General features: G+C 36.6%; 1 protein-coding gene across 2 annotated transcripts in view; it reads right to left on the bottom strand.

The window, feature by feature from the left end:
* Window positions 1-733: 733 nt before the first annotated feature.
* CDK13 (cyclin dependent kinase 13) overlaps window positions 734-14,462 on the bottom strand; it is a 51,249-nt gene continuing 37,520 nt past the window's right edge. The window contains exons 10-14 of one of the 2 annotated variants that reach the window (XM_015887401.3): window positions 10,904-11,020; window positions 8,649-8,780; window positions 7,066-7,265; window positions 4,408-5,010; window positions 734-3,426 (exon numbers count right to left, since the gene is read on the bottom strand). In XM_015887401.3, coding sequence (XP_015742887.2) covers window positions 2,567-3,426; window positions 4,408-5,010; window positions 7,066-7,265; window positions 8,649-8,780; window positions 10,904-11,020 — 1,912 coding nt within the window. In that variant the 3' untranslated portion in view covers window positions 734-2,566. The remainder of the gene's footprint in view (window positions 3,427-4,407; window positions 5,011-7,065; window positions 7,266-8,648; window positions 8,781-10,903; window positions 11,021-14,462) is intronic. The other variant, XM_088150000.1, reaches the window with a different exon arrangement.

Below are 14,462 nucleotides of genomic sequence, written 5' to 3'. Positions count from 1 at the left end.
ACACCTCATCTTGAACACAGAAAATAGCTTTATTAGATGGAGGCCTTTTAACACCTTTTTCCTTGCATTCTGTTGCATTTTTTAGGGTTTTTTTATCCCACCTTTATTATTTTTATAAATAAGTCAAGGCAGCGAACATACCTAATACTCCTTCCTCATCCTATTTTCCCCACAACCACCCTGGGAGGTGAGTTCGGCTGAGAGAGTGACTGGCCCAAAGTTACCCAGCTGGCTTTCATAACTAAGGCAGGACCAGAACTCGGTCTCCTGTTTTCTAGTCTGGACTTACCTGCTTTCTTCAGATTTTGAAACTTTTAAAAGATACTGAAATAGGAAGCCAAGTGATCTGATCAGTAAGAGGTAAAAATATGTATTTCCTTGTATAAAAATAGTGTATTTGTTCAGTCAGTTTACTTGTTTCACAAGTAGATGAGTAGGGACCTGACCTGGTTTCCAACAAGCTTATAACCAGGCACTCAAGAATGGAAGTAGTCCATTTAATGCTTTGTCAAAGAAATTGGTCTTAGTCAAGTTTGCTGGATTTTAGAAAGTGTACATGCGGATATATTAGAACTTTTAAATTTCCTGTTAGCACTGCAGTATCATATAGGATCAATACTGTATAACAAAAAAAAAAAAAACCCAGCACATTTTGTCTGGTCTGGAACTTCTGAAGTATTTTCTCAACACAGCCTTTATAATTATAGGATAGTCATGTGAGAACCAATAAACGATCAAAAGGAACATGAGGAATTTTAATCAGAAATATGAAAATCAAATAGGTTTTATCAAAGAGATGTTGTTGATGTTGGCCTTTACTAAACAGATTTACTCAGGAACATTCATTCCAGGCCAGTATTCTTTTATCTGAAATGTCAACATTAACTGCTAAGATTACAAAATATTTTATTCCAGTTTAGCTGCTTTTATTTTCAATCAGGAGTCTCTACTGAGGATGACCATTGTTGTATTTACAGGGGAATTCAGACATATTTGACACTCTACAAATGCAATACTCACTCAAATAAAAAAAAAAAATGAAGCAATGGTTGAATTGCTTCTAATAGATTCAAGTCACAGCTGACAATACATGTAAATTACATGTAATTACATTTTTAGAAAATAGCTACATATATGCACTAGCCTGTCAACTGGATAATCAGTTGGAAAGTTTTTTTCCAATATGGTCATTTAAAAACGTTTTAATACAGAGAAAACATAGCCAGTGGCCTGTCTCTACAGGGAAAGGCTTGTCTCCTTCTCAAGAAACAAATGTATAATGCCAGAAAGCATCTTTGGAAGCCAGAATGAGATTTTCTGGGAAGGTTGTTCTCCCCTCTGCAATTGAACATATAATGGATTTGAAACCTATTCCAATTAAATGAATAGGCTAGTAGAATAATTTAATACAGAATTGGTTGACACCATCCCAGTTTCTATAAATTTAAACTGTTTAAGCTTCAGTTGCATTAATTGCTGTTTATGTAATGAAAGTTACATTCTACAGCAGCTACATTTAAAAAGCAGCACAAAAGTACTTATTATAAGACAGTAACAAAATGCTATCTATTTTTAATAAAAAGACTGTTTTGAATAAAACAGGACACTAAGTTTTATTTGGTAAAATAGTTAAAATAAAAGGTCTTACAGAAAATTGAAAGAAACCTACCTTTCTTCATTACTGTCCATACATTCTCACGTAACTTCATTTAATTCAAGATGGGGATGGTTGTAATTTGGGAAAAACAAAAGATAAGCATTTCACCTAATAGGATATGAAAATTCCTAAGACACCATCTATCCAGTTGTCCTTAAGTCAGCATCAGTGTAGTGTAAATATTAACACTTTGTATCAAACTACAAATTACCTTCAAACAGCCTTATGAATTTAATGAAATGTTCTTCAGACCTTAAGATTACATCGTTAAGGCACTTACCATTCAAGTAAAACAGATATTTATACAAATGCCGGGAAGATGGACTGGATATTTTACTAGACAAACAACTTTGAAAGAAAATCAAATCAATGTCAAAATATCTATAAAACAGTATCAAGAGAGACTGTATTTTATTGTCTGAAATGAGCACAAACACCTTCCACAGATAACACTGAAAGCAGTGCAAAGACTGATAGTGACTTCTTGACTAAAGGTAGTTTTGTAAAAAGAAATACCAAATAAATCAGTGCCCTGCTTTGATTTTTGTAAAATCTTTACATAAAAGTTGGTCCAAACTTACAAAAAAAGCACAAAGTGTGTGCATAGTTCAGATCTTAGTAGTGTGCCTTAAAAAGCTGATGTCCCTAAATTTAGCATTGACTTAAAACTGCCAAAATATAAAATTTATAGCTAGAATTTGAAAGATGTACAATCAATTATCTGGATTTTCAGAACAGCATGAATTGTAAGCAATTTCCTATTGTACGCAAGACCCTTTTCTGCATAAAAATAAAGCTGCTGAATTAACATTATTCAAGTCTGTTGGATTGCTGTTTGAAATCACAGCTACAAAGTTTTTCCAGATAAAAATGATGTGCCTGAGGGGGGGAAGGGGGGGAAACAGATGCTCAATATGGCAATCCTCTGCCTCGACCTCTGACTGCTGATGTACTAATATGTCCCCTGTATCCTTGTGAATAACCAGGTCCTTGGGCAGGAGAAGTCCAAGTTTGTCCATGCATGTGGCTGGCACTGACAGGAGGTTCTTGTAAATTACTTCCATAGCTATAGTTCTGCATCTTCGAAGTCAAAGAATGAGAATGAGTACTTTCAGACCCAGACCTTCCAACTGTATCACCACTGTTTCCCAGTACTGTAATGGGACCATGGCTATATTCAAATCTATGATCTTTATCACCACTGAATAGCATGGGACCAGTGTTGAGGTAAATGTCTCCATAACCAGTTACTGAACTATGAAATGGTTCTGAAAAGGCAGGAGGTGGAAGGGCACCACTTGAATGAGATGAAGCAGTATTATAGTTCTCCAAGGGTTGAACATCTGAATTTCCAACAAAATTTGCTCTTTCTAATGACCCAGATGATACACTTCCTATTCCATCACTACTACTGTAAAGGGCAGAAGAGAATGTAGAAGATCCAAAACTATCTTTATAGTCTGGACCTGCTACAAAGGAGTCTCTTGACTGGAACTCCACATTAGAAGTTGCTGGTTTCTCAGATGTTTGGGCCTGGTGATGAGCAAGCAGCTGCAAAAGAGCTGCTTTTACTCCAGCATGAGGATCCATCCCTGAAGAGCTACTAACTGAAGGTAAGTGTTGGTTCGCTGTCCGATAATCAAGGTCTTCTTCAGTAACTGGGGGCGGTTCTGGTGGTTCGGGGGGTCGTTGATCTGGAGGCAAGATACGAGGTCGTTCTTCTGGTGTTTGAGGTCTCATTTCAGGGGGTCTCGCCAAGTCATCTTGCCCTAAATTAATTTTGAAATAATTTAGAATGAAATCTGCAACTAGAAATTAATTACTCTAATAACAGAATATTTATTAAGTGTTAAAGGTTTGGATCCAGAGAGGTCTCGTGTGAGCAAAATTACTTCTAGAAGTGTGCTTCTGTCACAGCACCTGCCCTCCAAAACAACATCCTCCCAAAGATTAGTTTGGCCCCACCTTGACCTAGTTTAAAAAAAAAAAAATCGAGCTCTTTCCCCCAGCCTTAGGCTAAAGTGGGTATTATATGGCTATTTTTAGAGTTGGGGGAAGGGGAGCTGGGAATGTTTCCAGATGCCTGATGTTCTTTAGTTGTATGTTTGAATTATTTTAATACTGTACTTTGCCCAGAGTCTCAGTGGAGTCTGGCAGCCTTATAAATTTAATAAATATATATAGGAAACACCCCTGCCAAATTCCTCCAACTTTCTGTTTCGCAGCCCTTTCTGCCCTATCTCACATTCTTCCTGAGACTCTAGACTTCAGGAGCAGCTGGAAAGGCACAAGGGAGTTCGGGGGAGGAATCAGGAAAGTTGAGGTGTATGAATACCATTCTACTCAATTTTCTCTAGAGCCAATCCAGAGTGTGATCACAGAAATGCATCAATCCTCTATCCACAGTATCTGGAAAACATTATCTGTAAGATTATCACAAATAACTATAACTAGTAGGAAAGTGTATATTCTCAATGAGGCAAAAACAAGGGAATTCTATAAATTCTTAATATATTCTTCATTTGGTATCACAGGAGTTATTGAAATATAAGTTAAACTTCATTACAGAATATGATACTTTAGTACACCACTTAGAGTCATTAGTGACTGAAGCAGCCTGTAAGCCTAAGTAAATCACCCAATAATAATATCTACTTCCAACTGTTTGATAGAAGCAAGAATAAGCCTGACATTCTCAATCATATACATTCCCTGTCTAAATATAATTTTCCCAATACCAAAACTCATACCTGCACATGCGTATAATGATTTAATAAGATGGGGATAAATAGATGCTGGTGATTCTGCATCTTCCCAATTGCCAGATGCAGGAGTACTTGGCTCTGGAGGCTGCCTGGGCTGTAATGACATGTCATTTCCTGATCCATTCTCCTTTTCTTCTAGGAAGTTTTCTTTTTGCTTCAATTGTTGAGCCTTTAATAACTGAGATAACAAAACCGTAAATGCACTCTGCACAGCTGCTTGGGTAACTTCTGTGTCAACTTTAGTTTGGGTCAATGGAGTGGCTTGCACAGAAAGCTGTGGTGTTGCTGTTTGTTTTAAAGGCTCCTGGTCTGGTGAGGGAGGCAGTGGTGGCTTAGGTGGTGGTGGTGGCGGCGGCTGCTGCTGCTGCTGCTGCTGCTGCTGCTGCTGCTGTTCAGGCTGTTTTTCTGCCACATCCAAAATGCCAGCTGGAAGGTTTATTTTATTCAGCTGTTGCTCAGTCTCGGGATTCATTTTAATGTTCAGCACTTGAGCAAATTGTGCCATATTAATACTAGTTTTAGACTGGAGCAGGTTTAGGAGAATTGCCACTTCATTTTGGTTTAGTGGCTGACCACTACCTGCTTTCACTGAAAATAGCAAGAAAAACAAAAAGGAGGCACTTAGAATTTTCATATTTAAGGTCCAAGGCAACATTCATTTGACTATGACCCACTTCAGATGACTACTTAAACAGTGGTTAGATATGAAGAGCTTTCTTGCCTTTTCCTTGGTATGGAAAAATGAATATTTTGCTTTCACTTTAGAACCATAGTTTCATGTACAAACAACCTTTTGTTTTCCAAGGTAAGACTGGGAACTAAAGTTTATTTTAAAATGAGAACAGCTTTCAGTGTTCTACCCTTCACCTGAAAGTTCATTGTCTCTTGTTCTCAATCTAACTAAAATACAAATGAAGTGATATTATATATCTATCAGGCAGGTTACATTTATATTTTCCAGCATTCACAGGCAACAAGGTGAAATAATTTTGCAAACTCCATTTGAAAAAAAAAATACATAAATATAGCAAAGTGGAAGAACTATTGTAAAATCAATTAGGAGATAGTTATAGATATATGCTATTTTCCAGCTATTTTATGAAATAGCTGGAAAAGATACATGTTTGAGTTAGACTGTTCGAAACTAAGGCTTGTCTAAGATAAGCTGGAATCAGAGTTAAAAATAGGGAGTAGGGATTCCCCAAGCTTTATCTTTCACAATTCTTTTTCTTAAACAAGAGCAGAGAGCGCTGAGTGGAGAGGCTGAGGAAAGAAGCCAAGAAAAACATAGTAAATATATTTTTGAAACTAGCAATGAAGGGATGACTTTTCAGGAAAATTGCTTTTGCAACTACTACATTGCTGATACAATATAAATTAGGAACTATCATCAACCTGTTATGAAATATTAGAGATACATCATCTTGAGCTCATAATTGTCCTGAGTTTGAAATTGGCTGTTCTGAGCATAATGGAAGCATTTCAAGCTTGAAAATGGTCCTGTTACAAATGCAAAACACATAGTTTAAACTTGAAATAGCTATTTCAAGGCAGAATTGCTTCTGGGATACTAGAATAGCTTATCTTATGTTTTTAAAAATTATTAAATGGGTATTTCAAGCTCAAGGTATTTTGAATCTGAAATGTTATGTGAAGCCCTAAGAAACAGATGCCACAACTCTTTATTGTTTGGATTCATCTCTAAGAACAGGAAGACATAGCAATGTGCCCAAGATAATCTATTTTGAAAGTGTCTCAGAAACATCAGCAATAAATGGGCTCTTTTCCAGCATCATCACTGTTGAGGAAAAAAAAATAAAAGGATCTCTGATTTCAGCAGTCATAGTACACTATTTACAGATTGGCAAACCTATGAACAGACCAACCAGATTTGGATGCTCCATGCCTAAACCAAAGTACAAATGTTCTGCACATGTACCTGGAATATGTGTTCTGGGCACATATATTCTGGGATGGGAGATAATGCGGAAAATGCAAAGCCAACAGTACGAGCTAAGAAAATATAAAGGGAAGGAAGGCACTAGAAAGGCCAAGGAAGGAATGGGCAGACTGGTTGGGTTATGCCAACAAAGGAGCAAGGACAAGAATAATGTAAATTAACTGAACTAATAACTAGCGTTTAATATTACTTGCCTCTAAAATAAAGTACCCACTTAAACATTAATTCATCTTATTTCCATATATTAAACAATCTTTCTCTCCCACTGTCACCCATAAACACACATACTCCTCTCCTTCCTCTTGCTATAATAGCAAGAGGAAGGAGCAATTAATTAGACTGGGAAGGGAAATCTAGGATGGAACAAGACTGGAGAGATAAAGTAAAGTGGAGAGGTAATTGACAGGAAAAGGAAGAAAAGTCCAGTTTAGGTTTTACAGAAAATAGGATTCCTACTACAAAAAGCATTACATTAACCAGGCAAATCTATTATAGCACACATCAACTAAACTTCAGCTAATCATTAAACACCTTCCAGTTTTGAAAGCCAGATCTTTGGTTCCTTTTGTACTTTATGCTAATTCATTTCTTTTCCAGAGCTTCTTTTGGTCTGAATGACCTCTCCTGGAAAAAATAATGGGCATCCTGAAGTTATATTTGGTAAAGAAGAAATGAAAAATTACCAAGTGCTATGTTAGAGTTGCCCTGCATTTTCAGTTGTGAAGAGGTCTGCAGGCCTTGAGGGGTGTTGGCTCTGCTATCATCCATCCCCAAAGATAAATCCTTTCTTGGAATTTTAGCTGCATCATCAGTCATGCCCATTTGCTTTTGCCTTCTACGTTTCTTACTCCACAGTTCATGGCAATCCTGCCATAAAGGAAGGCTATAAAGAAAAAAAGAGTACAGTTATTCAGCACAGAATGCGTACCATAAGACTTTGGGTGACAAAATTTAAAAAGAAGGCCACAAAAGAGTTAGGGGCATTGTCTATAAAAGAGAGCTCAAGAAGCCATTATCAGGAAGCAAGAGAGGCATGTCAACATCGTACTAGGTAGTTGGCAGATCAAACTCCTGGGGATTAGAGAAGCAGATCTCAGAAGAATGAGGATGTCAGATGGACAAGTAAACATTTAAAGGGACAGCATATAAATCAAATGGTGCAAGGCAATTAGCCCAGCTACTTAGCAAGACTATAAAGGACCTGAAACAAGTTTCCAGTGGAGCTTCTCTATCTGAACAGAGGACTCCATGCTCTTGGGCTAGATGTTTGGCAAAATCTGAGCTGCAAGAGCTAGGTAAGTGAAAGGAGGAATGATATGTGTGTGATAGTGAGGGTAAAGGAAGTTCTTTTTCAATAAGGTGTGGTAACGTACAGGACACTATGTGCTCATAACTTGCTGAAAGATTCTAGCTACTCTTCTACCTACTCCCTTTGGGAAATTAGGGAAAGGAGTCCCACTGAATGATGTGTGCATGTTATCATAAAATCCTATCTTCTTTACCTCAATCATGCAAAATTTGTTCTTACAAGACACCCAGTCACTGTCACTAAACAGTTGATCAAAGCAAAAGAAAGAGGCTTGAGCACATCTTCAAAGATCAGAGAAAAAGGAGAGCGCTTGACTATAACGGGGACTCATAAAACCATTGATCTAGTTGTGTAACACCTGACAACAATAAGATGCAGAAAACAAATTCTACCACTCAAAACCAAATTTGGAGACAAGTGGAGCTAATTTTGGTTCCATCATTTTCAGTTAAATAAAAATATATGGGCAAAACCAAAAAGACTGCTACTTGCCAGATAGTTAAACTAATTGCTGTTTTTAAATCCTTTGCTATGGGGAAGTTAGAGTTCACAGTTGTTGTTTCTGTGTAAATTGTGTTTTATTTTTCAAGCAGGTTACTAAATACAAAGGTTTGCACTGTGCAGGGAATGTACATTAAGACCACTGCTGGGCTGTAGACTTTTCCAGGTAAACAAGTATATTTTTGCTGCTATGTTCATGTGTTATATTGAAGTGAATCCACTGAGTTACTTGTTTCTTCACCAGCTCAGTTCTATGGCTGCTGGTACTATAAGCCTTTAGAAAATTAATAAATGCAATTTCAACAGTATGCTCATATTAAGTATTTACATTATGTATTAAACCTGATCCCATATGCAACAAAAATGAATACATATGTAGCATCTAGATTCTGCTGATAGAATCAGAGTACTACAGTTTTGTTTTGTAGCAAATAAACTCAACTAAGACACACTTACTCTGGTGGAGGCATTTTTGAAGGGTCCACATCTCTCAGAAATTCACATTGAAGTGCCTGTTCTGCTGTGCAGCGTTTGCTGGGATCGAGAGCAAGCATATAATCAAAAAGATCTAGTGCAGCTGCAGGAATACTGTAAGAAAATAGATAAAATGAGTCAAGAAAACAAAGTAATGTTCATTCAAAAACTTCACAACCTGTAATAAGTTCAAACTCTTTCTTCCCTTTTAGACTTAGTATTTAAAAAATGTATAGTTGATTCTCATTACTACTTGAAAAAAATGTACCTCCTGAACTAGAGGTGAAAGCTCAGATAACTTTTTCACATAAACTAATGTGCTCAATTTAAATGCTACACTAGGAGAATCCATGTAGGTTGCCTATACAATGTCAATATGCTAAAGATAATATTGTGTATATGTCAAATGTAAAACTATGAGGGTTGAATGAAAAGTAATGCCTCCAATGTAAGTTGCCAACAGATGGCAGTACTGATACACTAGAACAGTGTTTCTCAACCTTAGCAACTTTAAGATGCATGGCTGGGGAATTCTGGAAGATGAGGTTGAGAAACACTGCAGTAGAAACTCTGACAAATTCTTTAGCATCTGTTGTTTCCCTTCAGTTGGTGGACCTTGCAATGGGAAAAGGTTGTGTTGTTACTGTTTGTAAAATGGAAGCCTGCAAGTGAACATATGTCAGAGCATTTTAAGCAATACGCCTTAATTGAATGTTTGACTGCTAAAAGGGTTCCTCCAACTGAAATTCAGTTCCAAATGCAGGTTGCTTATGGTAGTGAGTACTGTGTATTACTGAACCAAAAAATATAAAGATGGTAAACTGGGCAAAGCTGATTTGCATGATCAACAGCACAACTTGATTACAAATGAGGAATGTTGATGAACTAATAAAGGACAATCAGTGGATGTCTCAAAGGGAAATTGCTTGACATTTCACAGGAACATGTGGGTCAAATTATTATTGATTTTTTCAGTATCAGAAGGTTGTGCAAGATCGATTCCTTGCATGCTTGATGGCAGAGATGAATGCTGTAAAAACTGACATTTGCCAGCAACTGTTACTATGCTATGAGAATGAAGGTGAGGAATTTCTTTACAACACTGTAACAGCTGACAAAACATGGGTTCATAATTAAGAAAAAAAAAACAAAGTATCAGTCAAAGCAGTATCATTACAGAACTTCACCTGTGGGGAAAAATTTTAAAACTCAGGTTTGGATCAGAAAATTCATGGTTACAGTTTTGAGGGATGTAGATGGTATTATACATATGGATTTCTTGGAACCTGGCACCACTATCAACTCAGAGCACTACACTGCAACACCCAAAACAACAATTAAACAGAGTTCAAAAGCACAAAAAGGAAATTTTGTTGCAATACTTTGCCTCCCACCTCATAAGCCACCCAAGAAGCAATTGCAAATTCCATATTTTCTCAACATGGAAGGAATACCTTTAGGAACATCATTTTTACTCAGAGGTATAAAGGACTAAGGACCTGGTTGGAGAGATAAGGTGTGAACTTCTTTTGTGATGGCAAAAGTGTGTAACAAATGGTGGTGATTATGTGGAGAAGTAAATACAGGTAACAAAAGAGCTCATTTCAAGAATTATTTTCCTGGGACATTTATTAAAATATCCTTACTTAAACTAAAATTATGGAAGTGGGGGTATTACTTTTAATTCAACCCTGAAAAATGCTCTCATGTGCATTATTTCTTTCTCTCTCTTTATATAGCGAGAAGAGAGAATATTGACGTAACTAAATAAAGACCACTTTTTAAAACAGTTGAAAGTTTTTGGATCATACAAAAATATGTGGAGAGAGCCATGGAGATGGCCTGAAGGGAATATTTAGAAGCCTACATAAATAAGGGCAGAAGCATTCCTTAAGCCCTGGGAAAGGAGATGATATTAGGAAGAGACTCAGGCTGGCTCCTCACTGATTCAATGGGGTATAAGAGGGAGGAATATAAAACACAAGCAGACCTGGAAGATTCTATTAACATAGCCTATCCCAATAAAACTTAGTTCTACTATTTCTGTAGAGTCGGTTTCCTGATCTGGCCTACTTTGTAGGGCTGACAATAAGAACCAGGACTACCTTTTGTTAGCTATAAATTCTGCTTCTTTCCAAAGCTGATGTTACACAGATACAGAATACGAAGATCATAAAGAAGAATAGAATAAATTCATGAGTGGGGGAGATAGTATATTTAAATAGTTCAATTCTTACAAAGCAAACTCTTCCCTCAGTCTTCGACGATATTGCTTCTTTGGTTTCATGGTATTGAAATACGCCAATTTTATAACATCAGGCCATACTGCAGGACAAGGACTCCCACATATGCGGCTATATAAAAACAATTAATTAATACATATCATAAAATCAATAAGTACCACAAAGTTTATGAATCAAACATGGATTTGATTAAAACAATGCTACTCAAATATACACAATTAGAGATACTTAAAAAGACCAACTTAAAATGTAAGAATATCCCATAAGGGGAAGACTCAACGAGACTATAGCATCTTGGCTACAATATTTTCTCTTCATTAAAAAGCACTACATAAGAAGACAAAAGTTGTAAGAAGTATTTAAATAGCATCATCAAATCTTCTGAGTTGGAATGTGTAATTACAGTGTACAACTCCAGTTACTCTTTAAACAAACATTTGCATCTTTGTGTGCTTTTTTAATATATTTTCTTGTGTAAAGTTCTTTTGTTTTTGTAAAAATTGATTATTTTTATTTTACATTATTTTATGTATGTCTGAAAATCAATAAATACAAGTATTTGGGTTCTGTAGAGAAAAAAAAATCATCTAAGTTTTTCTTTTAATAACATATTACCTTTATATGCAAGGGTTAGCAGAGAAGTCTGATCTCAAAACAAACTTCTGCATCCTGAAAAGTGTTTTTTTTCCCCCTGAGCTTGAAAACAAAGTGCATCATTTGTTTTGTACTTGGAATAAAATGTGATTGTTTTGAAAAGTGCCATTCTGCATATTCAAGGCTGTTCTGAGTACTGTAATTAGACATTTATTTTGTAGTTGTGATTACTTTTTGTATTTACAAACATTCCAGCATAGCCAGCATACCAACTAGGGCCAACTATATCCCTGCTACTGTTGTCTTAGATTAGATAAGGTGATGAGAATAGTAGACTGAGGGAGAAAGCACATAGCTCAGGCCTAAAGAGCCATTCTGGGCTCTGCTCTTGTCTCAATCTTAGTAAGTTACTGCTTTTTAAAACATTCTTCGCTAAGAAAAAGTGAAGAGTTCATCTGAGAGACTGCATGTATGTTCCTCACTGTGCTTCATTTATAGGTAGGTAAAAGAAAAATAAATGAAAAGGGTTATATGCATGAACACACAAATGTTGCTAATTCTTTTTAAATTATATAAATTGTAAATGCAAAGACTACTTGTTAGTTTGGTTGGTTGCTAAGCTTTGGTGTAGTGTGCACCATCTGCATATTGGCATCTGACTAATGTTGAGCTTCAGAATGCATTAAGCAACTTTGTATTGGTTTGGCTGTTTGGATGAATTTAGTATATGCCTGTGAGTGTTCTCTTGCTGAGTTTACAGAGTGTATTTAAATGCAAGTTTGTCTGTAAAACCTAGAAACTGCAAATCTAGTAGTTCTATTGCCGGTAATATATATGTATGCTGAAATGTTAATATTAATGCAATATTGCGCAACAGTTAATAAGAAGAAGTCCTTTTTTCAACTCAAGTCCAGTGAGATTGCAACTACAATTTGCTGGGCTTGTGTTTCTCAGGTAGGCAAGCTGCAAAATGAAGTGTCCCAAACTGTTTGCTTTTTTGCTGGACTGACAATCTATACTCGTACTTCCTAAACTGTGCCACAGTGCCCCAAGGCACCACAGCAAACTCCCAGGGGCACTGCAGGATCATAGCTCACTGTTTTGCCTAGGGGTACTGAGACCCTAAGGGCGCCATGAACTGTGAAGCAAGAAAATGTGGGAACTCTGTTCTACACTGGTTATTATACACTATCCAAACTGCAAATAATTGGCCGCACAGATTATTCTTAATTTTGTTTCCAGTGAGGATTTTTAAAAAATATTAGAAACAAACTTTTGGGACAATTATTTACATGTTGAGTGATGCATAAACATATTGTCTGCCAATACAAAATATTTTTCTAGCAGTAGAGAAGAAAACAAAGAAACAAAGGGCTTATTTTTAGTTTCCATTGCTTCCTATGGCAAGAACATTCAAAAAATTCAGTGTTGTTGCATTTGAACACGTGAGCCATTTTAAGTCTTGTTCCACTGGAACTCAGCCATCTCAAATTGCTCAACAGAACAAAAAATTCAGAACAAAACCGTTTTCATTTCATACACAAGCTTACTCGTAACTGAAAACATGCTAGTCGAGCTTACTTCAAAGATGTATGTTCAGGAACAGAATACAAAAAAGAAATATTTTGACAAGGCAAACCTAGTGAGCAATAGGCAGATCCAAAAGAAGTGTCACAAAAATCGGTCTTTTCCTTCTATATTTCTTTTGGATTTTTTAATATTAGAGGACTTCTACACATGACCACAGTAAGCTGTCACATTCACAGTCACGTGAATTAAATCAGAGCAGGCACAACCTTTTTTTTTTAAAATAGTCAGGAGACAAAAATCAGTTCTTCCCCTATTTTTAGGACTTGTTTTACTGCCACCTAGTTAAAACATTCTATGAGAACTTCATTTTAATATTGTAAAGTGACAACAGAAAAAAATCATTATTATACAAAGAGACTAATTTCATCTCTTGTCACAGAACATTTTACTCAGTTTCTTGTGAGCTGGGGAGTCTAGGAAACCTTCTAATGGATGGAATTTTACAGATTGGAGTTTATTTTATTGTTAAATGCAGCACCTATTACTGCTACTAAAATAGTTAAATAATTCAGAAACTGCAGTGTATAGAAACGTGACCAAAAAATAAATAAGTGATGCGACTTCCAAAGTATGTATAAGTGTATGATGAGGTTAAATTATTGTCCTTCCCTTTCCGTGGAGAAAAGTACCCAGTTCCAGTTTCTTCTCTTCTGCTGTCTTCAGATATTGCAATGTCCACTATCCAGACTGTTTTGTCTTTCTTATCAACAATTGTTAAGTCTGGGGTGTTGTGTGGCAGGTGCTTGTCTGTTTGAATTCTAAACTCCCACTTTAGCTTCTTCATTTCCTTTTGTCTGTTTTGTGGTCCCACCAGTTCTTGCTTGTAGGCAAATGGTACTTCTTGCAGATAGTCCAATGCCCCATTGTTATTATTTTGTCATGCCATTATTTGTAGTCAGTCTGTGCAATTTTCTTGCAGCAGCTAACTAGGTGGTCCACTGTTTCTTCAGCTTCTTCATAGAGGCAGCATTTGCTGTCTCTTGCTGTCTTCTCAATTCTGGCTTTGTAGGCATTTGTTCTTAGGGCTTGGTCTTGTGCAGCCAGAATTAGCCCCTCTATCTCCTTCAACTTTCCTGCTTTTAGCCATTGCCAGGTCTTGTTGTTTCTGCTTTGCCTGCTAGTTTTTTTTTTGTGTCCTGGCCATGTAATACTTAGTCTTGCCACGTCTCTTTTCTATTCTTCATTTGGACTTTCTTGTAGGCCAGTTTGTTCTCTTCAGTATTCAGTAAGCCTTCATGGTGTACTAGCTTCAGTGCATCTTCTTCACTGTCCTTCAGATATTCTTCCAATGCCCTTTTTTCTTCAACTGTCTGGTGTACTTGTAACATTCCACACCCACCTATGCTCCTTGCTAAGTAGAGTCTGTCAA

This window comes from Python bivittatus, unplaced genomic scaffold (assembly GCF_059951505.1).
Source record: "Python bivittatus isolate LINGU-HERP-01145 unplaced genomic scaffold, Pbiv_v1 ctg000610_np1212, whole genome shotgun sequence".
Taxonomy (NCBI): domain Eukaryota; kingdom Metazoa; phylum Chordata; class Lepidosauria; order Squamata; family Pythonidae; genus Python; species Python bivittatus.
This window is presented reverse-complemented; position numbering and strand designations above follow the sequence as displayed.